Source organism: Scyliorhinus torazame, chromosome 8 (genome assembly GCF_047496885.1).
Source record: "Scyliorhinus torazame isolate Kashiwa2021f chromosome 8, sScyTor2.1, whole genome shotgun sequence".
NCBI classification, from domain to species: Eukaryota; Metazoa; Chordata; class Chondrichthyes; order Carcharhiniformes; family Scyliorhinidae; genus Scyliorhinus; species Scyliorhinus torazame.
Window position 1 is genome coordinate 260,446,003 of NC_092714.1, and position 25,332 is coordinate 260,471,334.

A 25,332-nucleotide genomic window follows, 5' to 3' on the forward strand; every position below is an offset into this window, starting at 1 on the left:
CCCGCGCTAATTTACTTTATTGTACAGAGAGGTTTATTTTGTCCTTCATTGCACTAACTCTAGGTACATTTCATTGCCCTCTGGATCGGTCAATATTCCCCCACCCCTATCCCCGTGTTTGCGTGGGTCTCACCCCCACACGGCAAAGATGTGCAGGTTAGGTGGATTGGCCCCGCTAAATTGCCCCTTAATTGGTAAAAAAAAAGATTGAATTGCGTACTCTAAATTTTTTTTAAAATAAGAAAGAAAATATCTTTGGACTGCGCGAGAAAACTGGAACACCCAAAGGTGCAAACTCCACACTGACAGTCACCCGAGGCTGGAATTGAACCCAGGTCCCTGATGCTGTGAGGCAGCAGTGCTATCCACTGTGCCACCGTGCTGCCTAGTTGAAGGCAAATAGTTTATACCATTGTATGAAATACTTTTGATTAACATTGATTATTTGATTTTTAAAAAATTAAATAATATTAGCCATTGCTAAAGGCATCATTATAATCCATTTTCACTTTCTCCTTAAACAGTAATTTGGACACAGAGGAATTGTGTGGTAAGTCAGCGATATTATTGTCCTTTTTCTGTCCAGCCATTTATTTTGAATGTTGAACGTCCTTTAGCCTTTCCAGTGATCCGTGCCTGAGCAAATCCAGGGGGAGCTGTGACTGCAATAACTTGTGTATGCATGCACTTTAACAACCCTCAGACTCCGTCTGGTTTCCTCTGAAGCGATACTACCCTGTACTTGGTTCACCTGCACTGCTTCTGTCAAATCTGATCCTTCTGTAAAGACAGACAAAGCTAGCGGCTATTGTTTTGCTGGGACACATTGGGCAATGTGTTGTGCATCCATTGGCTGGAGGCTGTCGCTGGTGCAAAGTGCAAACAATGTCAGAGAAAGTGACTCAGCTCTTCACTGTTCTTGTCGCCTTGCCGGTTCCCTGTAGAGGTCACTGTCTCTTGTTAAAGTAAATTGAGATTCTCTGTTCAATCTTTCATGTGTGTGTGTGTGTGTGTGTGTGACCAGGATATCGCAGGTCATTGGTGCACTCATGGTAATGGCGATCCGTGACTGGACACTGCCCCAGTCCTGTTTGCGGAGGGGGGGGGGGGGGGGGGGGGGGTCACCCTGGCCAATTGTTACTTTTACTTTTTTTAGAAAACGTGGAGGATCAGAGTCGCAGGACCACTAATTACTTTTAACAACAAGAAAAAAAAATTTGTTAAACATGAAAAGGTTACTGATGATACAATACTCTTTTACTCCCCCCCTTAGCTTTACTGATATATGCAGGTTTTAAGGCTGACACGGATTACAAAGTATATCTTAAGCTATAATAGTCTCAGTAACACAAAGTTCCTTTAAACACACAGACTGGCTGTGATAAAACACCCTCTCCACTCTGAACCCATAAGACCATCAGAAATAGGGTTAGGAGTAGGCCATTCGGCCCCTCGAGCCTGCTCCACCATTCAATAGTATCATGGTGGATCCGACATTCTTCACTTCCACTTTCCTGCCCTTTCCCTGTAACCCTTGATTCCCTTGCTGATCAAGAATCTGACTATCTCAGCCTTAAATATATGCCCTCTGGTCCTAAACTCTCTCAAAAGAGGACCCATCCTCTCAGCATTTACCCTGTCAAGCCCCTTAAGAATCCTCGATGTTTCAATGAGAACACGTCTCATTCTTCTAAATTCCAAATAGTGCCAACCTGTTCAACCTTTGCCTTAAGACAATTCCCCCCCCCCATGCTGGGGATCATCCTAATGACCTTCTCTGAACCGTCTCCAATGAAATAATATCTTTCCTTAAATAAAAGGACCAAAACTGCTCCCCGTACTCCAGATGTGGTCTCACTAGTACCTTGTACAGTTACAGCAAGACTTCCGAACTTTTATACTCCAACCCCCTTGAAATAAGGGCCAACATTTCATTAGCCTTCCCGCTTTTCCCACATTATACTCCACTTGTCAACTTTTAGTCCACTTACTTAACGTATCAGTATCGCTTGGCAAACTGTTTGTACCCCTCTCACAACTTGCCTTCCCACCTATTTTTGTGCCGTCTGCAAATTTGGCTCCAGTACATTTGTTTCCTTTCTCCAAGTCATTAAAACAGTTGAGGTCCCAGCACTGATCCCTGTGGAACCCCACTGGTTACAGGACGCCAACCTGAAAAAGAACCCCTTATCCCCACTCGCTGTTTCCTGCCCATTGGGCGATTCTCTATCCATGCCAATATACTACCTCCAACACCATAGGCTCTTATCTCATCACTTAACCTTTTGCGAGGTACCTTGTCAAACGTCTCCTGGAAGTTAATTAGGCGGGATTCTCTGTCCCGCCGCACCAGATTTATGGGGCGGGATTCTCCGCCAGCGTGATTCTCCGTTTTGCCGGCAGCCCGGGGGTTTCCTGACGGTGTGGGGCTGCTCCACAACGGGAAACCCCATTGAAACGGCCAGCGTAACGGAGCATCCTGCCGACAGGATGGAACAGAAATGTGGCGGGGCGGAGAATCCAGCCCCCTGGTGCGGCTCGCCCCCGGGACTCTTCATCTCGCTAGCTGGCCAATGGGGTTTCCCATTGTGGGGCAGCCCCACACTAGCGGGAAATCCCCGGGCTGCCGGTGAAACGGAGAATCCCAACAGTAGCGAATCCAGCCCAACACATCTACCGGTTCCCCTCTATCCACGCCGGTTCAGACTACCTCGAAAAACAAAATTAGTCAGACATGATTTTCCTTTCATGAAGCCATGCTGACTCTACTTGATTAGATTATGATTTTCCAAATGTGCTGCTATTACTTCCTTAATAATTGACTCCAACATTTTCCACAATAGATGTGGAAATTGACTTATAGTTATAGCTTTTGCCTCCTTCCCTTTATGAATATGGGCATCACATTGGCAGTTTTCCAATCCTCCAGAATCCAAGGATTTTTGGAAAATTACAACCAATATATCCACTACCTCTGCAGTTACTTCTTTTTGGATCCTAGGATCCAAACCATCAGGGCCAGGGGACTTATCTGCCTTCAGCTCCATAAGTTTGTCTAATACTTCTCCTCTAGTGATGGTATTTAATTCCTCCCCCCTATTCTTTGGTATTAATGGGATTTTTGAAGAATCTTCCACTGTAAAGACTGATGCAAAATATCTGTTTAACTCCTGTGCCATTTTGTTGTTCCCCGAACTACCTCCCCAGATTAATTTTCTAAGGGGCGCATGTTCACTTTGACCTCTCTCTTCCTTTTTATATATTTAATGAAGCTCTTATTGTAAGGTTTTCTATTCCTCGCTAGTTTGCCTTCGTAGTTTATTTTCTCTCTCTTTATTATCTTTTTAATCCTCCTTTGCTGGATTCTGAATTCATCCCAATCTTAGAGGCTCTCACTGACATTTGCTTCCTTGTATGCTTTTTCTATCAACTTAATACTCTCCTTAATCCTTGAATCGCCATGGTTGTTTTAGCCCTCTCTTAGTATCTTTCCTCCTTACTGGGATATATTTTTGCTGACAGTCATGAATTGCCTCCTTAAAAATTCTTGTTCTTTATTGTTCTTTTTCTAGAGTATTTTTCTGAACATCTAGGGGAATATGAAAGTGTCCTGTCTGCTCTGGAACAACTTAATATCTCCATACTAAAGGCCATGGACAAAACCAAAAAGGTACGTTGCAATCAGATTAATGAACAATCAAATATCAAACAGACTGTCTCTGTTTAAAATTTGCAGAAGCTTCTACTTGCCAAGCGTTCGGTTGCTATTCAAATATTATGTTGCGGTCAGTGTCTAATTAAACAAAGACAGGTCTTTGAGCCAAAATGCTTTCGGAGACCTTGGGCGCGATTCTCCACTCCCACACTGGTTGGGAGAATCGCCTGGGCCGCCAAAATTTCCGGGGACGCCGGTCCGACGCCCTCCCGCGATTCTCCCAAGAGGCAGGAACGGCCCGGTCGAGTTTCGCGGGCCGCAGGCCAGAGAATCGCCGGAGACACCCAAAATGGCGATTCTCTGGCACCCCCGCTATTCTGAGGCCCGGATGGGCCGAGCGGCCAGGCTAAAACGGCGGGTTCCCCCCGGCGCCGTCCACACCTGGTCGCTGCAGTCGTGGGCGGTGCGTGAACGCTGGGGGGGCGGTGACCTGCGGGTGGGCGAGGGGGGATCCTGCACCGGGCTTCACCTGGAATGTGGGGTGGCTCGCGATCGGTGCCCACCGATCCTCGGGCCGTCCTCTCTGAAGGAGGACCTCCTTCCTTCCACGGCCCCGCAAGATCGTCCGCCATCTTCTTGCGGGGCGGACTTAGAGAGGACGGCAACCACGCATGCGCAGGTTGGCGCCGGCCAACCCGCGCATGATGTCCGTTATGCGGCGCCGGCTGCGTCATCTATGCGGCGCCGCTTTTACGCGGGCAACAAGGCCTGGCGCGGGTAGATGACGCTGCCCCGATACTGGCCCATTGTCAGGGCCTGAATCGGTCGGGACCAGGGCCGTTCCGCGCCGTCGTGAACCTCGACGGCGCGGCCACTTCGGCGTGGGGGTGGAGAATCCAGCCCCACGTTTCTGCTCTACATAAGCCTCTCCTTATTTCATCTCACTCTATCAGTATATCTTTTATTTCTTTCTCCTATTTTAATTTATCGAGCTTCCTCTTGAATGCATCAATGCCATTCATTGCAAAAACCCACTTTGTTTCAATACTCTGTGTAAAGATGCTCCTCCTCAATTTCTTATTGGATTAATTCTGGAATATCTTTTATTTATCTCCTCTTGATTTGGCTCCTCCAGAAATGGATGCAGAACACATGTAATCTTAGCCTCTCCTTCTGTGTATAAATTTATCCATTCTGTCGTGAGACTCAGACTTTGGAGATTTTTTTCATCAATTGACATCATCACCAAATTATAGAAATTTCAAGACAGGAGGAGGCTTTTTTTCCCCATTATGTCTGTGTGGTCCGCGCCTGTAGCCCAGCATTCCAGCCCATTCCTCCTTTGATTCTGTGTCCAGTCAGACGAACCATAGATTATCTTCCATCCCTGTCCTTATCTGCTCTAATTCCCCCTTACCCATTGATACTGTTATTTTTCAGAGGCTTATACAATTTGGTCTTAAATGTGATGAATGGTGCGGCAGGTGAACAAAACCTTGAACAAAATATATTCCAAAAGCAAAGGGATACGGAGACTCGAAATCTGAAATAGGAACAGAAAATGCTGAAAATACTCAGCAGGTCTGCCAGCATCCATGGAGAGAGAGAAACAAAGTTAATATTTCAATCGTCAGAATAGTTTTAAGGAATGTCTTAAAGAGGGAGGCAGAGATAATTAGAAAAGGGATTCTTGAACCCGGGGCCGAACCTGCTGAAGCTGCACCTGCCAATTGTGGCGCGATGAAGATTGGGGATGTACAGGAGGCGGGAATTGGAGGTTTGTGGGGGCTGGATAACAAGATACTTCTTCATTTACACAAGGAAATATGGTAAAGTGCAGATGTGACAATAGCCTGAGACAGTGAGAGAAATTAAAGAAGTGGAAGACAGATATAAATCAGAGGGCGCGATTTAACGGACACATTCCCAAGTGTCATTTTGGGCGGGATTGGCGGGATGTTTCTCGATGGCCGCGGTGGCGAGATCGCGGCCTGTATTTAGCGGCACTGAGTGCTGGAAATGAGCCCCCACGAGATTCTCGTCATTAATGGCTGTCTTGCCGTCTGATTTGCCAGACTTGGGTCCCAGCGTCTCTCCACTAACAAGTTGAATCTGCTTTTAAACACTCCCTCACCGCTCACTCCAGTCAACACACAAGCATGGCAGCGCGCAGACCTGCTCCGCGCTTGGGGCATGTCGAACCGGCCATGCTTCTCGGCGCTGCCAATGCGAGACGGGACATCCTGTTCCTCCGAGGGGGTCAGAGGACCAACAGTCTGTCCGAGCCTTAGACAGCAGAAAACAAAATATGGGACTCGGCAGAGGTGGCGGAATAGGCAGGAAGTCCCAGAGTAACTATCCAATGCTTCATTATTCGTGTTCCGCGGTGGTATGTCGTTAAACAGGGTAGCAGATTACTATAGCTTTGGATCAGGCAACTGCCTGGAGTTGTCCATTGGTGAGAGAGAGGTAATGATGGATTGATTTGGATTGGATTATTGTCACGTATACAGAGGTACAGTGAAAAGTATTGTTCTTCGTGCAGCTCAGACAGACACAGGAGTGTAGTACGACTCAGTAGAGAAGATGGGTGAAGAGATCACATCAGTCCATAGGTCCATCAGTCCAAAAGAGGGTCGTTTAGGAGTCTGGTAACAGCGGGGAAGAAGCTGTTTTTGAATCTGTGCATGCGTGTTCTCCGATTTTTGTATCTCCTGCCCGATGGAAGAAGTTGGAAGAGTGAGTAAGCCGGGTGGAAGGGATCTTTGATTATGCTGCCCGCTTTCCCCAGGCAGCGGGAGGTGTAGACAGAGTAAATGGTTGGAAGGCGGGTTCATGTGTTGGACTGGGCGGTGTTCACAGCTCTCTGTAGTTTCTTCTGGTTTTGGGCCGAGCAGTTGCCATACCAGGCTGTGATGCAGCCCGATAGGATGCTTTCTATGGTGCATCTGTAAAAGTTGGTAAGAGTTAATGTGGACATTCCAAATTTCCTTAGTTTCCTGAGGAAGTATCGGCGCTGTTGTGCTTTCTTGGTCGTAGCGGCGATGTGGACCAGGACAGATTGTTGGTGATGTGCACCCCTAGGAATTTGAAGCTGTCAACCATCTCCACCTCAGCACCACTGAAACAGACAGGGGTGTGTACAGTACTTTGCTTCCTGAAGTCAATGATCAGCTCTTTAGTTTTGCTGACATTGAGGGAGAGATTGTTGTCGTTGCACCACTCCACTAGGTTCTCTATCTCCCTCCTGTATTCTGACTCGTCGTTATTCGAGATCTGACCCACTATGTTTTTTTTATTTTTTAATAAATTTAGTGTATCCAATTCATTTTTTTTTCCAATTAAAGGGGCAATTTAGCGTGGCCAATCCACCTAGCCTGCACATCTTTGGGTTGTTGGGGCGAAACCCACGTAAACACGGGGAGAATGTCCAAACTCCACACGGACAGTGACCCAGAGCCGGGATCGAACCTGGGACCTCGGCGCCGTGAGACTACAGGGCTAACCCACTGCGCCACCGTGCTGCCCCATCTGACCCACTATGGTCGCGTCGCCAGCAAACCTGTCGATGGAGTTGAAGTCAAATTTTGCCATGCAGCCGTGTGTGTATAGGGAGTATAGTCGGGGGCTAAGTACGCAGCCTTGCAGGACCCCGGCATTGAGGACTATCGTGGAGGGGGTGTTGTTTATTTTTACTGATTGTGGTCTGTGGGTCAGGAAGTCAAGGATCTAGTTGCAGAGGGAGGATCCAAGTTCTAGGTTTTGGAGCTTTGACATGAGCTTGGCTGGGATTATGGTGTTGAATACGGAGCTGTAGTCAATAAATAGGAGTCTGGTGAAGGAGTCCTTGTTCTCGAGATGCTCCAGGGATGAGTGCATGGCCAGGGAGATGGAGTCTGCTGTGGACCGGTTGCGGTGGTATGCAAATTGCAGTGGATCTAGGCATCCTGGGAGTATGGAGTTGATGTGCCTCATGACTAATCTCTCGAAGCACTTCATTATGATCGATGTCAAGGATGCCGGATGATAGTCATTGAAGCATGTTGCCTGGTTCTTCCTTGGCACCGATGATGATGGTCTTCTTGACGCAGTTGTGTACCTCAGAATGGAGTAGGGAGAAGTTGAAGATGTCCGCGAACACATCTGCCAGCTGGTCTGCGCCGGATCTTAGTGCACGACTAGGAACCCGTCCAGGCCCGTCGCCATCCGAGGGTTCACTTTGAAGAAGGCTGATCTGACTTCGGAAGCTGTGACGGTGGGTGTGAGTGCTTCCTGGGCTGCTGACGTAGTTGACAGCGGTCTGATAGTTTCCTGCTCGAACCAAGCATAGAATGCATTGAGTTAATCGGGGAGAGGTGCGCTGCTGCCGGAGATACTGCTCGGCTTCGCTTTGTAGCCCGATATGTTGTTCAAGCCTTGCCACAACCGACGAGAGTCTGTAACGTTAGTCTGTGACTCTAGCTTGATCTGATATTCTCTCTTGGCCTCTCAGATGGCTTTGCGGAGGTCGTACCTGGATTTCTTGTATAGGTCAGGGTCGCCTGACTTGAACGCTCCAGACCTAGCCTTCAGTAGGGAGTCAATCTCCCGATTAAGCTATGGTTTCTGCTTGGGGAACATACGTACTACTTTCTTTGGCACGGAGTCGTCTACACATTTGCAAATATTGTCTGTGATGGTGGTGGCATACTCGTTTAGGTTGGTCGCTGAGTTCTTAAATATGGACCAGTCCACTGACTCCAAGCAGGCATGTAGGGGGCTCTTCTGTTTCCTCGGACCAGCACTGCACAACCTTCTTACTGAATTCTCCCGCTTAAGTTTGGTCCTGCTCATGTCTCCTTTGAATTGACTCACACGGTCTTATGTTCAGTTTGATGAACCCTTCGAGGAATATGCATTCAAATCCACAAATGTCGAAAGTGCTTTGGCTTTAATCACTATAAGTGCCGATCTCTGCCAACAGAGACAAACACACTATTGCATTGTGATAAATGGACTCCCTACTTTAATCCTTCTGCTTTGTATTTTTAATGTGAATTGAAATGCTGTAAATAATAGATTTCAACCCTGAGCCTCTCTTGATTTTTTAAAACTTATTTGTGCTGCCCCGCTTTTAAAAATCGCTCTCAATTCCTCCCTCCTTTCCCTTCCCTAAAATCAACCAATTTGTGCTTAAAATTAGAGCCCGCCAATTCAGAGGTGACATCAGGAAGCACTCCTGCACACAAAGTGTCGCTGGAATTCTAGGGTCGGATGACTGTCTGTGCGGACTCTGCACGTTCTCCCCATGTGTGCGTGGGTTTCCTCCGGGTGCTCCGGTTTCCTTCCACAGTCCAAAGATGTGCAGGTTAGGTGGATTGGCCATGCTAAATTGCTCCTTAGTGTCCATAAGGTTAAGTGGGGTTACTGGGGGGGCAACACGGTGGCGCAGTGGGTTAGCCCTGATGCCTCACGGTGCCGAGGTCCCAGGTTCGATCCGGCTCTGGGTCACTGTCCGTGTGGAGTTTGCACATTCTCCCCGTGTTTGCGTGGGTTTCGCCCCCACAACCCAAAGATATGCAGGTTAGGTGGATTGGCCACGCTAAATTGACCCTTAATTGGAAAAATAAATAAATTGGGTACTCTAAATTAAAAAAAAAATGGGGTTACTGGGTTACAGCAATAGAGTGGGTGTCATGTGTCCAGGTGGGGTGTTCTTTCAGAAGGTCGGTGCAGACTCGATGGGTTGAATGGCCACATTCTGCACTGTACTGATTCTATGAATCTACAAACTCTGAAACACGCTCTCCCAAAAAGCTATGGGGCTACAGGTTGCCTTGCCACACAACGGGAAGCACCCCGACTTCCGCAACTACCACCGAACGTAGACGTCAGAGCTCAAGATTCCGCCCTGAGGGCAGCACGGTGGTGCAGTGGTTAGCACTGCAGTCTCATGGCGCCGAGGACCCGGGTTTGATCCCGGCTCTGGGTCACTGTCTGTGTGGAGTTTGCACATTCTCCCCGTGTCTGCGTGGGTTTCACCCCCACAACCCAAAGATGTGCAGGCTAGGTGGATTGGCCGCGCTAAATTGTCCCTTAATTGGAAAAAATGAATTGGATACTCTAAATTTATTTTTCAAAAGATTCCTCCCTGAGATTGATGCATCTTTGCTAGGTAAGTGTTACGAAACTGAGACAGGTAGATGGAATTCAGGTACAGATCAGCCATGATCTCAACGGCAGAATAGGTTTGAAGAGCTGAACAGTCTATTCCTGTCCCTCTGTTCTCGACCTACACCAGCAGCAGATTTTCAGGACCGTACGACCATAAGATATAGGAGCATAGTGAGGCCATGCGGCCCATCGAGCCTGCTCCGTCTATCGATCATGGCTGATATGTTTCTAATCTCCTGCCTTCTCCCCATAACCCCTGACTTCTTAACAATCAAGAACCTATCTATCTCTGTCTTAAAGACACTCTGTGATTTGGCCGCCACAGCCTTCTGCGGCAAAGAGTTCCACAGATTCACCACCCTCTGGCTGAAGAAATTCCTCCTCATCTCTGTTTTAAAGGATCGTCCCTTCAGTCTCAGGTTGTGCTCTTGGATTCTAGTCTTTCCTAGCAGTGGAAACATCCTCCCCACGTTCACTCTATCCAGGCCTCTCAGAATCCTGTAAGTTTCAATGAGATTCCCCCCTCATCCTTCTAAAGTCCATCAAGTACAGACCCAGAGATCTCAACCGCTCCTCCTATGACAAGTCTTTCATTCCGGGGATCATTCTTGTGAACCTCCTCTGGGCCCACTGGACATGAATTTAGTTTTCGATTTTTCTCACTGGCCATGGCAGAATTTTAATGAGCATTTTCCTTAGAATTTTGCAATGAGTTCAGCTTCACACTCCTGTTTATGGCTGTTGGTAGAATGCATGACTCTGAATCGCTAGGTTCGAAGTTCAAGTCCCACAATTCCAGGGCTCTCGCGCCAAAATTCAAGGCCGACACTCCAGTGCAGAGCCGAGGGAGTAGATTGGAGGCCAAGCCTTCCAGTGAGGTGTTTAACCAAGCTTGGGTGGGTGTAAAAGATCCCATTTGAAAGAAGAGTAGGGGAGTTATCCCCGGTGTCCTGGCCAATATTTAACCCTCCGTCATCATCACAATGACAGACTATCTGGTCTTTATCACTTAGCTGTTAGTGGGAGCTCGATGTGCTGAAATTAGCTGCCGCATTTCCTACATTTAAAACAAAAAGGTACTTAATTTGAGACATCTAATGGTTGTGAAGAGCTGTATATAAACCCAAGTCTTTGTTTCTTTTTTGTATGTGTGCCTGGTCTGTGTTGGCCGTAGAGTCTCAGGATTCAGGTGCGCATATTATGGTTTAGCTACTCAAGGATCACTGGGCCACAATGTGTCCATTAAGCTGCTCGTGCCGCTGTCCGTGCGGAATTTGCACATTCTCCCCGTGTTTGCGTGGGTTTCACCCCCACGACCCAGGACCCAAAAGGTTAGGTGGATTGGCCACGCTAAATTGTCCCTTAATTGGAAAAAAAATTATTGGGTACTCTAAATTTATTTTTTAAAAGTTGCTCGTTGCAGCAGAAGTCACATTATAGTCATTTTTCTTTTGGGTAAAGAATGATCGAATGGACGTCTGCCAATGTGTATCAGGATATAGAATTTTTATTTATTTTTTGATAAATTTTGAGTACCCAATTCATTTTTTTCCAATTAAGGGGCAATTTTCTGTGGCCAATCCACCTAGCTTGCACATCTTTTGGGTTTTGGGGGCGAAACCCACGCAAACACGGGGAGAATGTGTGCTATGGGTGCTACGGTTTCCTCCCACAGTCCAAAGATGTGCAGGTTAGGTGGATTGGCCATGCTAAATTGCCCTTAGTGTTCAAAATTGCCCTTAGTGTTGGGTGGGGTTGCTGGGTTATGGGGATAGGGTGGCGATGTGGACTTGGGTAGGGCGCTCTTTCAAAGAGCCGGTGCAGACTCGATGGGCCGAATGGCCTCCTTCTGCACTGTAAATTCTATGATAATGTGCAAACTCCACACGGACAGTGACCCAGAGCCGGGATCGAACCTGGGAACACGGCGCCTTGAGGCCGCAGTGCTAACCCACTGCGCCACCGTGCAGCCAGGATATAGAATTTAACCAGAGGGGCTGATAAATAGGGTCAAAAGGCTTTCCAGATTTTATTACTGCAACTGACTGCAGGCTTATTACCAAGTATTACAGCGCAGAAACAGACCCTTCACCCCAAATATACCACTTTCCACCCCTCTTCCTAGAACCCAATCAAAATATCCTTCTATTCCTTTCTCCCTCAAGTGCTTGTTTAGCTTCCCTTCAATGCATCTGTGCTATTTGACTGAACTATTCCATCTGACAGCAACTTCCACATTCTAACCACTCTCTCAGTAAATAAGCTTCTCCTGCATCCCCTATTGGATTTCTGGATAACTATCGTATATTTATGGCCCTTAGTTCTGCTCCCGCACGCAAGCAAAAACATCTCTGTCTTTACCTCAGCAATCACTTACTTAAGCTTTAAGGCCCCTGTCAGGTCACAGCTCCTCTGCTCCACAGAAAATAGCTCCGACCTGTTCAATCTTTCATATAATAAAGTGCCACAGTTTTGCAGTCTCTGCATTTCTTTGAGCATACAAACCAGGCCAACAGTCCAATGCTGGTATGGAGAGTGTGGTCATAGATTCAGACAGCACAGTCATCCAGTGCACAAAAGGACCTTCAGTCCATCGCCTCTGCGCCCATCAAAAACTTAACCATTCTAATCCCATTTCCCAGTACTTGGCCCATAGCCGTGTCTGCCTTGGCATAGCAAGTGTACATCTAAATGCTTCTTAAATGTTATGAGGGTCTCTGCCTCCACCACCCTTTCAGGCAGCGAGTTCCAAACTCCCACCACCCTCTGGGTAAAACTGTTTTTCATCACATCCCCTCTAAACCTCCTGCCCCTTACCTTAACCCTGATCATTGACCCCTCCACCAAAGGGAAAGGTTTCTTCCTGTCTACTCTATCTATGCCTCTCATAATTTTATACACCTCAATCATGTCCCCCCTCAGTCTCCTCTGCTCCAAGGAAAACAAACCAAGTCTATCTAATCTCTCTTCACAATTAAAACTCTTCAGACAACACCCTGGTAAATCTCTGCACCCTTTCCAGCGCTATCACATCCCTCCTATACTGTGGATTCCAGAACGGCACACAATACTCTAGCTGTGGCCTAACCAACATGTTATACAGTTCCAGCATAACCTCCCTGCTCTTAAACTGTATGCGTCGGCTAATAAACGCAAGTGTGCCATATGCTTCTTAACCACTGTTCTGCTATCTTTTTTTAAATATAAATTTTGAGTACCCAATTCAATTTTTCCAATTAAGGGGCAATTTAGCGTGGCCAATCCACCTACCCTGCACATCTTTGGGTTGTGGGGGCGAAACCCACGCAAACACGGGGAGAATGTGCAAACTCCACACGACAGTGACCCAGAGCCGGGATCGAACCCGGGATCTTGGCGTCATGAGATTGCAGTGCTAACCACTGCGCCGCCGTGCTGCCCTCACGCTCTGCTATCTTCAGGGACGGGTGTACATTCACACCAAGATTCCTCTGATCCTCGGGGCTTCCCAGGGTCCTGCCGTTTATCATGTATTCCCCTTGCCTTGTTTGTCCTGCCCAAGTGCATCACCTCACACTTAACCGGATTGAATTCCATTTGCCATGACCAGCCCATCTGACCAGCCGGTCCATATCCCCCTGTAACCAAAGGCTATCCTTCTCACTCTTTACCACCTTACCAATTTTCATATCATCCGCAAAGATAGTGATCAACCCTCCTGCATTCTTTTTAAAAAAAATTTAGAGTACCCAATTCATTTTTTCCAATTAAGGGGCAATTTAGCGTGGCCAATCCACCTAACCTGCGCATCTTTGGGTTGCTGGGGTGAAACCCACGCAAACACGGGGAGAATGTGCAAACTCCACACAGACTCCCGCATTCAGATCTAAATAATTTATATGAACCACAAACAGCGAGGGCCCCAACACTGATCCCTGCAGGACCCCACTGGACAGTCTTCCAGTCAGAAAAACACCCCTCGACCATCACCCTCTCATTCCTGCCATTCAGCCAATTTTACATCCAATTTGCCAAATTTCCTTGGATCCCATGGGTTCTTTGCCAACAGCCTCCCATGTGGCACCTTATCAAAAGCCTTGCTGAAGTCCAAGTAAACTACGTCAAATGCATTTCCCTCATCTACACACCCAATCACCTCTTCGAAAAATTCAATCAAGTTGGTCAGACGTGACCTCCCCTTAACAAAGCCATGCTGACTTTGGTGTGGGTGAGTTTTAATTCAAGGTCTTGTGTACCCTCTCAGGATTGGAAGGAAATATCCCATTTTGGAAACAAGCTTTTTCACTGGTGTCTTGGCCAAAATTTATCCCTTATCCACCATTAAAAACAGGTGTAAAAACAAAAAATGTTGGAAATGTCCAGTAGGTCTGGCAGCATCTGCAGAGGGAGATATGTGGCTTAACTCCCCCCCCCCCCCCCCGCCCCCCTCAAGGGCAATTAGGGATGGGCAATAAATGCTGGCCCAGCCTGCGACGCCCACCTCCCATGAACAAATGAAAAAAAAGCTAGAGAGTAAATATTTCAGGTCAAGGTTCTTCCTTCGGAACAGACAATCCAGTTATTACAGTTGCTCACAACTTTTTCCAAACACAAATTGGCTCTGCTTTTCCTGCATTGCAGCAATAGCAAAAAACACTGGGCAAGGCCGGAATCAGAAATGTAAATCCAATTTAGTAATTTAGTGGAGTGAACTGTAACACACCACAAAAAATATGGGCAGAATTGTCCCTAAATTCGGCAAAGGCCAATAGCTGGCGTGAATAGCGGGTTGGAGCCGTCGGCACCAATGGTGGCTTTCTCCGCCGTATTGTCCGGGACATAGAAAAAAAACAGCAGGGGGTGGGGAGAGCATCTTCGCTTTTCAAAGATCAGGGTGTCATCGTTAAAGGCCGCCCCAGTGCACAAACGTTCACTTGGAATTCATCTAACCACCACCACTCCCCCACCTTGCCTGGACACTGCCCAATGCTGCCTGGGCACTGCCCTCGGGAATCACCCCGCAGGGGACAGTGCCAATGTGCGATGCTGGGGCAATGCCAGCGGACAGTGCCTGGGTAGTGCCAGAGGACATGGCTAATGGGCAGTGCTGGGGCAGTGCTCAGACAGTGCCAGGGGACGATGCCAGAGGGAAGTGTCCAGGCAGTGGCAGGGGGCACTGCTCAGGTAATGCCCAAGCATGATCCTCTCCCCACTGAGTGATGCACTCACCTGAGCTCCTCTGGATGGTCTGCTTGCCAGGCGCATGCCTTGGAAGACCTGCCGTGATTCACGATTCACGGCGTTCTGCCCTCTTGCCGACGTGAACGGACTTTCTTTCGCGAGGTTGGGGGCGGGGGGGGGGGGGGGGGGGGCGATGACAGTATGACTCTGGCGTGAAGCCTGATAATGATACGCTAATGTATGGACATTTTGTCCCCGGTGTTGAATGTCGGGAAGTCGGGAAATGTGATACATCCACTGGTGGGGGAGGGGACAATTACCTCACCTTACGTTGGCGTGAAACGCGATTTGGACATTTCGTGAGATTTTCCACGCCCGTCACCGAACCCACCTGCCGAAAACGGGAGCAGAAAATCCCGGCCCATGTTTCCAACTAGTGGAGGACTTTTCTCATTGACTTCAATTTTGTTAAGGGTCTTTGGTGCCAGACTTGGTCAAATGCTTCCTTGATGCCAAAGGACAGTCAGTCTCAACTCACCTGCTGAATTCAGCTCTTTGAATTTTTGCATTTGTTTCTTATTTTTCCTTTCTGTCACTTTTACCCCCTCACCCCATCCTTTCCTTATTTTTATACTCGATACGTCACTGAATTAACACACTCCAGTTCACCCTCCCCTCAATCTCTCCTCTGATTATTTTGCAATCTTTTAATCTCATTGATTAAGGAGGTACACTTTGTCCCATTTTTCACAGATGTGCCAAATGCCCAGGTACCCTTCCTGTCCCATTCTCAGTTTGCACTTTCAGCAATTTTGTGTGCAAAAACCTGCAACAGTTAAACTTGCATGAACATGTCTAACTAGCCAGGCATGCCACATAATACTCCCCCTCAGAAAAATCGAGCTCATTAATTTTGCTGGGTAGATAGGATTTGTGGTGCCGATGTTGATGTGGGCCTGGCCTGACATTGATACTTCACACTTACTCATCCTGCAGTGCACACAGTCATCCAGACACTATCAGCACGCACAACATTGTAGGCCAGCATTGGAAAGTATGAGACTCTAAGATATGATCCTGTCAGATATGAACAGCCCTGATTCTAAAGCACGCTCCCTTTTCCAATATTTACCAGGCGTCGATAAAAAGTTCAAAGATTGAATCAGCGTGGGTTTGGATGAAATATTGAGAGTTTGGGAAACCATTGTGAAATGAAATGAAAATCGCTTATTGTCGCAAGTAGGCTTCAAATTAAGTTACTGTGAAAAGCCCCTAGTCGCCACATTCCGGCGCCTGTTCAGGGAGGCTGGTACGGGATTTGTTTGTTTTTAAATTGTTTTCTAATCATAGTTTTGGTTTAATCTGAATGTTTGTTATCCTGGGCCTGAATTTGCAGGATGGGGGATGTGCATTTGGATGGAAGTCCCACCTTGGAGACCTGTTGGCCAATCTGATTGGCCTACAGGCCTCCAGACACAGTGCTGTAGTGGCCGGAAGAGGTACTGCAAGGCTGTGCCTGAGTCTAAAACCTGGTCCGCACTTCAGGTGAGTAGCAGGGGTCCTGGGAAGGGTAGGGTGTGACGTGGGATCGAGAGGGGCTGGGGGGGGGGGGGGGGGGGGAAGGTGATGGTGGCGATCGGGATGTAGGCCAGGGGGTGAGGGTGCATAGAATTCTGGCCCCGGTTTTGCGAATGTTCCAGGCCAATGATAGATAACTAAAGAGGGGAGGTGGTGGGGTGTGAGAGCGTGGGGCATATCCGCGTTTACATCTTGCCTTTGGCTTTCTGGACACTCACAGGTAATCCCCAGTGAAAAGACATTGGGGTAGATTTTAATGGTGTGCGTCGGTGGTGCCTCGGCCGGTGGCCTCTGGCCTCAGAGTCAAAGGATTGTGGGTTTGAGTCGCACTCCAAGGCAAACCAACAGGATGGCCTACACCTTTGGGGACTCTTGCTCAGCTTCTAAGGGACAGAAAGGGGAGACCATGTACCAGTTACCCACCCTCAGCCGAGATTTGTTTTGTCACACGGGGCATTAAAACGGAAGCGGCAAGTGAATAAAGTAGATGGGGTCCAGTAGATTGGTTCACCCAATGGAGAAACGCACGTCCTACTCCGAATTCGAATGGTTGTATGTTCACCATTTCCGTATGGAGGTTTCGGATATAAAAACACAAAGTGTTGGGAAATATTCAGCAGGATTGGCAGCATCTGTGGGGATAGAATCAGAGTTATTGAGGGGGATCTGCCGGCTGGGTTGTGCCCGGAGAGCGGTGCGGTGCGAGGGGTAGATGCCGGGAGACCCCAATTCCGGGATCTACCCAGCTTGCCACACCTCGCGAGACGTCGCCATGTGAATTTCACCCATTGTGGGCGGGATCACTTTCTGGCAAATCTGCATATTTCTCTAATACGCGTTCCCGAGATCTAACCAATGTGTGGGATCTACGTCCTTGGCCTTGGAGACCTCGGGCGAGCGCTGTAGGTACTGGTCTCCACAAAGAGGGACCAGACGGGGGGTCACTCCAGCTGATCAGAGGCCCCCAGGTACGTGCCTGGTAACCTGGCAGTGTCACCTGGGTGTCAGTCTGCCACTGCCATGGTGCCCAGGTGGCACTGCCAAGGTGGCAGGCTGGTGTATTTTGCGTGGCGGGGATTGGGCCGGGAGGTGCCTGGTGCGGAGGTGGGGGGGGGGGGGGGGGACCCGAGGACTCCTTATGCTGTGCTGGGGGTTTGAGAGATCGGGACGCTATTTAAAATTGGCATCCTGATCTCTCGCTGCTCGCTCCGGTGAGCGGAGCTCCTCCATGCAGAAAATGGGAGCCTCGGCTGTGCCTTTCCCACTGTTCCCCCCCCCCCCCCCCCCCCCTGAGGCCCCCGATCTACCTGGATGGGTGTTAGATACCGAGGTGTTTTTCGGTGTTCCAAGCACTGGCAAGCCCTGGCTAATCGCTCTATGGGACTCTGTCCCCATTCAGGTATGTTTCAAGTCCCCACCGCCCGGCCAACTACTATCACCGTCTTTATCCGTGTAATCCACAGTAAAAAAAAAGGGTCAATGAAGGAAAAGAAAATCCTGGAAACTGCCTCTCCCACTAACTCAGGTGATCAAAAATAATCCCGGAGATCAGGAGATTGCAAGAACCAAGTGTTTTCTACAAACCGATGCGATATCTGCCCAATCAGGCAACATGAAACTCCCTCTTATGGGCAATGCCGAGAAGCAGCGAGCATCTTAAATACTTGTGGTCGCAACCACCCATCTACCTGGCATTTCTGCACTGGTAACAATTGGTATGACCAGGTGAAGAGTCCCCTCTCTGCCCTCTCCTTGATTCACTGCAAAATTTGATTTCGTTTGAAAAGGATATACTTGCCAATTCAGTGAGTACTTCATTTATTATGCCCCGTGACACTGAAAGAAGCAGTAGGTTTTCTTCGGATTAACACAGAAAGAGGTTAGCTTTACTGTGATGAATGGTTACTGGAACCTTAACACCATGTAGGTGTTGCCCCTTTAAGACCGGGTTTGGAACCCTGGGGACTCCGCCTCCGGTTCCGCCCACCAGGGAGCCGTATATAAGGTGACGCCCTGTAGGCGGCACTCAGTAAGCACACGTCTCTGTAGCTGGCTAGTTCTCTGCTTATTAAAGCCTTCATTTACCATTCCACACTCTCGTGTCGTTATTGAGAGTACTACAATCTAATAAGCAGACTACGTTAGGATGGAAGCCAGTCTCAAGCCAGAAAAGCTCAACCTGGAAGCACGGACACCGGAGGTCAAAGAAATTTTAAGAACTGGCTCCGCTGGCCTACCTGGAATCCTTGGAAGCTCCCGTCCTAGGGCCTCGCAATCTGCGCCTACTCCATGCCCGGGTGCGTCATAGAATCTCTGCCATGATCGGGAAGGCGACCACTTACGACGAGGCGATCGAGATCCTGCGAAAGCGTTTCGTCAAACCCATAAATGAGGTACATGCACGGCACCTGTTCTCTACCTGCCGGCAGCGCTCAGGGGAAACGCTGGACGAGTAGGTGGAAAAGCTCACTGCGCTCGCCAGGAACTGCAACCATCCGGCTGTGACGGGGGAAGCCCACATGAACCTGCACATCCGAGACGCCTTCATGTCCGGCATCCATTCGACCTATTTCAGTCAGCGACTCCTCGAAAATGGAGCTAAAGACCTTCAGGACACGGTAACGCTCGCCACCTCACTGGAAGTGGCCTGCCATAACCTAGGCACATACCCCGCGGACCCTGCGAGCCCCCCCTCGGACTTCCCCGGACTCGGCCACGCTACGGGCCTGTGCCGTGCGGCGACCAGCCCAGACCGGGGGCATACCGTGCTATTTCTGTGGGCAGGGCCAGCACCCACGCCCACGCTGCCCAGCCCGCTCCGCCATCTGCAGCGACTGCGGAAAGAAGGGGCTTTTCGCGAGGGTCTGCCTGGCCAGGCCCAAGGCCAAGAAGCAAGAAGCTCACCAGGCCCGGAAATCGAGCTCACAGGCCCGCAGGCCCTACAACGCGGCTGCGCACCGGCCGGACACGCCCCTTTCTGACGCGTCATCGGCCTCGTGCGAGTCATGGCGGCAGCCATCTTGGCGGCGGCCTTCTAGACCCGACACGTGCGACCGACGGCGGTGGCCATTTTGTGAATCCGACTCGGCTGAGGACTCGGACTACCCGCAACTGGGAGCGATCACCCTCGACCAATCGCGGCCAAAGCAATGTGGAACTCCATGATGCAGGTCCAGATCAAGGGGCGCGACACCCCCTGCCTCTTCGACTCCGGGAGCACGGAGAGCTTTGTCCACCCAGAAACGGTAAGGCGCTGCTCCTTGCTCACCTATCCCGCTTCCCAAACCATAGCCCTCGCCTCCGGGTCCCACTCGGTCCAAATCAAGGGGTATTGTATTGCGAATCTCGCGATCCAGGGCGCCGAATACGTTCGTTTCAAGCTCTATATCGTCCCTCACCTCTGCTGCTCGGTCTGGATTTCCAATGCAGCCACCGAAGCCTGACCCTGAAGTTCGGCGGACCCTTGCCCCCCCCTCACAGTATGCAGCCGTGCAACACTGAAAGTTGCACCTCCCTCACTATTCGCGAACCTCACCCCCGACTTTAAGCCCGTCGCCACCAGGAGCCGGCGGTACAGTGCCCAAGATATGACTTTTATCAAGTCAGAGGTCCAGCGTTTACTGGGAGAAAGGGTCATCGAGGCTAGCAACAGCCCCTGGAGAGCACAAGTGGTGGTAGTACGGTCTGGGGAAAAGAAACGGATGGTCGTTGATTACAGCCAGACCATAAACCGCTTCATGCAGCTCGATGCGTACCCACTTCCTCGCATTGCAGAAATGGTCAATCGGATCGCTCAATACCGTGTATTCTCCACTGTCGACCTATAGTCCGCCTACCACCAGCTCCCTATCCGACCGAAAGACCACCTCTACACTGCTTTCGAAGCAGCCGGCCGGCTTTTCCACTTCGGCGTCACAAATGGGGTCTCCGTCTTCGAGAGGGCGATGGACCAGATGGTGGACCAGTACGGCCTGCGGGATTCTTACCTGTACTTGGACACTGTCACCATCTGCGGCCATGATCAGCAGGACCATGACGCGAACATTGAAAGGTTCCTCCAGACCGCCCGGGCCCTCAACCTGACCTACAACAAGGAAAAATGCGTTTTCCACACAACCCGACTAGCCATCCTCGGCTACGTCGTGGAAAACGGGGTCCAAGGTCCCGACCCCGACCACATGCATCCCTTAAGGATCTCCCCCTCCCCCGTAGCCTCAAGGCCCTCAACGGTGCTTGGGGCTTTTCTCCTATTACGCCCAGTGGGTCCCCAGATATGCGGACGAAGCCCGCCCACTCATAAAGACCACAACATTTCCCCTGACGGCTGAGGCCCGGTCGGCCTTCAGCCGCATCAAGGCCGACATCATCAAGGCCGCCATGCACGCGGTGGACAAAACCATCACTTTCCAGGTAGAGGGCGATGCGTCAGACATCGCCCTGGCTGCTACCCTCAACCAGGCAGGCAGGCCAATAGCATTCTTCTTCCGGACCCTCACCGCCTCTGAGATTCGGCACTCTGCAGTCGAAAAGGAGGTACAAGCCATTGTGGAGGCTGTGCGGCAATGGAGGCACTACCTCGCCGGTAGGAGGTTTACCCTCGTCACCGACCAACGGTCGGTCGCCTATATGTTCGATAACACACAACGGGGCAAAATAAAAAACGATAAAATCTTGAGGTGGAGGATTGAACTCTCCACCTACGCGTACGATATTAACTATCGTCCAGGGGAGCTCAACGAGCCCCCAGATGCCCTGTCCAGCGGCATGTGCGCCAACGCGCAGGAGGATCACCTGCGGGCCATGCACAATGACCTCTGCTACCCGGGGGTTACCCGGCTCGCCCACTTTATCAAGTCCCGCAACCTACCTTACTCAACCAAGGAGGTCAAGGCCATGACCAGGGCTTGCCAGATCTGCGCGGAGTGCAAACCGCACTTCTACCAGCCAGACAAGGCTCGCCTTGTAAAGGCCTCGGGACTTTGAGCGACTAAGTGTGGACTTCAAAGGTCCCCTCCTGTCCACCAACCGCAATATCTACTTCCAAACCGTCATCGACGAGTTCTCCCGCTTCCCATTCGCCGTTCCCTGTCCCGACATGACCTCGGCCACCGTGATAAAGGCACTGCACAGCATCTTCACCCTGTTCGCTTACATCCACAGCGTCCGGGGTACATCGTTCATGAGCGATGAACTGCGTCAGTATCTGCTCAGCAAGGGCATCGCCTCGAGCAGAACGACCAGTTATAACCCGCGGGGAAATGGGCAGGTGGAGATGGAGAACGCGACAGTTCGGAAGGCTGTCCTTCTGGCCCTACGGTCAAGAAGCCTCCCAACCACCCGCTGGCAGGAGGTCCTCCCCGATGCCCTCCACTCCATTAGGTTGCTCCTCTGCACGGCCACGAATGAATCCCCTCACAACCGCTTGTTTGTCTTCCCCAGGAAGTCCACCTCTGGGGTCTCGCTTCCACCTTGGCTGATGACTCCGGAACCTGTGCTTCTCCAGAGGCACGTGAGGAGCCATAAAACGGACCCCCTGGTCGAGAGGGTCCAACTGCTACATGCGAACCCCCGATACGCCTACGTCGCGCACCCCGACGGCAGGCAAGACATGGTTTCCCTCCGGGATCTGGCACCCGCTGGTTTCCCCACTGATGCCCCCCCCTGGACCCCCACTCCGTCGGTAGACACAGACCGTGTCTCCCCCCCCCCCTCCCCCCCAGTGCCACCCCCTCCACACTCCCCGCCGGCGCCGCTAACCCCAGCCCCAGCTATTCCCCCAGCTATCGCCCCTGCCCCCCGACCCCCTACCCCGACCCGGACGAAAGCTCCGACCACCGTGCTCACGGATGTACCCTCACCAAAGACGTCCGTGTCCGCCGCACCACCGCCCGAGCTGAGAAGGTGGACGAGGACGATCAGGCCGCCGAAAAGAATAGACATGTAATTCCACATCACCCCCTGACGGAATTTGCGTTTTTTTTAAACAGGGGGTGAATGTGATGAATGGTTACTGTACCCTTAACACCATGTAGGTGATGCCCCTTTAAGACCGGGCTTGGAACCCTGGGGGACTCCGCTTCCGGCTCCGGCCACCAGGAAGCCGTATATAAGGTGACGCCCTGTAGGCGGCACTCAGTAAGCACACGTCTCTGTAGCTGGCTAGTTCTCTGCTTATGAAAGCCTTCATTTACCATTCCACACTCTCGTGTCGTTATTGAGGGTACTACATTTACCATACTCAAACCGACGTCAGGAAAGCAATAAGACATGCACCAACTTTGGCACACACGGTAAGGGGCTCCCATTCCCTCTTTACAACCAGTCCTTGGATTTTCGGATTTATAAAGGACAAAACTGCTCAAAGACAAGGTTTAGCTCAACCATAAACATGCTGTTTTACTGAACCCGCTAATATCTCTGTTACAGATACTACGATTAGTTACATAATACAGAAATCACAAAATTACAACAACCAATTCCCAGCACAAAACCTTCTGCGACTGTGCAGAAATTGACACCCCACTTCCCAGCTGAATGAACCCTTCCGCAATTTGACCGCGGTTCCCGGTGAACCCCAAACCCAAGTTACCTCAATTTGGTTTCGATCCTACAGAATACAGGAAAAATCACCGCAGATGGGATTTTCCAGGCGTTCCCATCGGCGGGATCTTCCAGTCCAGCTGACGACAATCCCCTCCCCCGCCATAGGTTCTTGGCGGCAGAGGACATAAATGACAGGAAACCCCATTGACAGTGGCGGGACAAGAAGGCCCTGCTGTCGGCAAATGGGCCACCTCCACCTCGGCAGAACACATTGTGGGGGTGGGTGGGTGGGGGGGGGGGGGGGGAATGGTGGGGGGGGGGGGGGGGGGGAATCCCACCCTACATTTTCTCCCAAAGCCTTACACAATCCTCAGACCAATATCGCTCCAATTTGGCTGAAAAACATTTACAGTCCCCAACGGTGTTGGTCTGTCCGATGTTGATTGTAGGCCCGGAGTCAATGTGACCCACTCTGACCCTCCTCCTGACTGCAATAACAACACTCTGATGCGCTCTCCTGTTTAAAATGATTCACCTCAGACGTACCAGACATATTTCCTGTTCTTCCAGCTATTCCAATGTCTGGTAGTTGGCACTCTTAGGGTGGGAACTTGGGGCCTTGCCAAAGGCACCCACCCCCTCCTCACTGTGGTGAGCAATGCAAATGGCCATTGACTCTGACTGGACTGGAAGATCCGCCTGGCAGCCAATGGTGGCCCATCCCCGCTGGGGGATTTCAAAAATAAATTGCCCATGTCTTCCACAGGTGACTTCATTAGCTCATGATTGGCAATTAATTAAGAGTCTCATTGGCAAAGCGATTAGTCTTAATGACTGCTCTCCAACAGTTGAATGTTTCCGGTGATTGCCACAGATACCTTGCTAACGAGACATGAGATGCATGTCCTTCACACTCCCCTGAAGTCATTGTATTTGATAGGTTTCACACCCAGATTGTCTCATTCCAGTGAATTGGAATGTGAAATGCAGAGTAATGTGAATTGGAGTTAGCCGTCTTGGACTGTGAGTTCAAGTCACTTTGGCGTCTCTGTTTTTTAAAAGTCTGCTTTTTTAAAAGTTGAATTCATATTTCCAGCTGGTGGATTCAAAATAATTATTTAGCATGAAGCACATCTTCATGACACATTTTAGTGAGAGCAGGAGTGGGACATGTAACCCAGGCTGGGAACGCAGTGGTAGGACTTACCGTCCAGTTTTGCTGCTGTCATTTGCAAATTCTAAATAAATAAATTCTCAAATGACTGTTACAGAATCATCAAAATTCTTAAAATGAGTAGGTCTGGGGCAGCACGGTGGCGCAGTGGTTAGCACTGCTGTCTCACGGCGCAAAGGTTTTAGGTTCAAATCACGACTCTGGGTCACTGTCTGTGTGGAGTTTGCACATTCTCCCCGTGTCTGCGTGGGTTTCGCCCCCACAACCCAAGGATGTGCAGAGTAGGTGGATTGGTCACGCTAAATTGTCCCTTAATTGGAAAAAAAGAATTGGATACTCTAAAAAAAAATTTAAAGAAAAATTAATAGGCCGATACAGATTAAAGGAGCACTATTTGTTTAGTGCGCAGTTTGGCTCAGTCACTCTACATTCAATAGTTTTGGTCAATCGATATAAATATAAATAAAGTAAAGCTTTGAGATACTGGATTTACCCTTTGATTGTGTATTGAATTTCTGCCACACACCTTTGAGTGCATTTGAATTTACTCTATCAGTGTCTGCATTTACCTGGATTAAGACAAATTGAACAGCCGAAAATGATCTTGAACTCATGGTGATGTGAAAGCCTTTTGTTCAAGTAACTCTCCAGCCATCAGTTGTCATTTGTATTCAATGTGATACTGAGGGAGTTCTGCAAAAAATCAGATGAGATATTGAACAGATTGCCTTCTCCAGCAGATATAAAAGACCCCACAGCGCAGTTCAAAGATGAGCAGGAGAGTTCTCCCTGGTTTCCTGCTAATATTTATCCCTCAGCCAGCCCCAGTGACAATAAACGGATTACTGCTCATTATCTTACTGCTGTTTCTGGCTCCAGTAGTGTAGTGGCGATGACAAGTAGCCGAGTAACCAATAGGCTGTGCGTTTAAATCTGTTCATGGCAACTTGTGACATTTTCATTTTGCAATGTGCGGTCTGGAGCCAGAAAGGATGTTGTATAAAACTCAACTGGCCCCTTCAGAGAACGTCTGCTGGCGACTCCACCTGACCTGTTTGGAATATTAATG

At 49.7% G+C, this 25,332-nt stretch overlaps 1 protein-coding gene across 2 annotated transcripts in view; it reads left to right on the top strand.

The window, feature by feature from the left end:
* LOC140428576 (N-terminal EF-hand calcium-binding protein 1-like) overlaps positions 1 to 25,332 on the top strand; it is a 219,793-nt gene that overhangs the window by 118,932 nt on the left and 75,529 nt on the right. For both annotated transcript variants that reach the window (XM_072515207.1, XM_072515208.1), the window contains exons 5-6: positions 525 to 550; positions 3,573 to 3,670. In XM_072515207.1, coding sequence (XP_072371308.1) covers positions 525 to 550; positions 3,573 to 3,670 — 124 coding nt within the window. The remainder of the gene's footprint in view (positions 1 to 524; positions 551 to 3,572; positions 3,671 to 25,332) is intronic.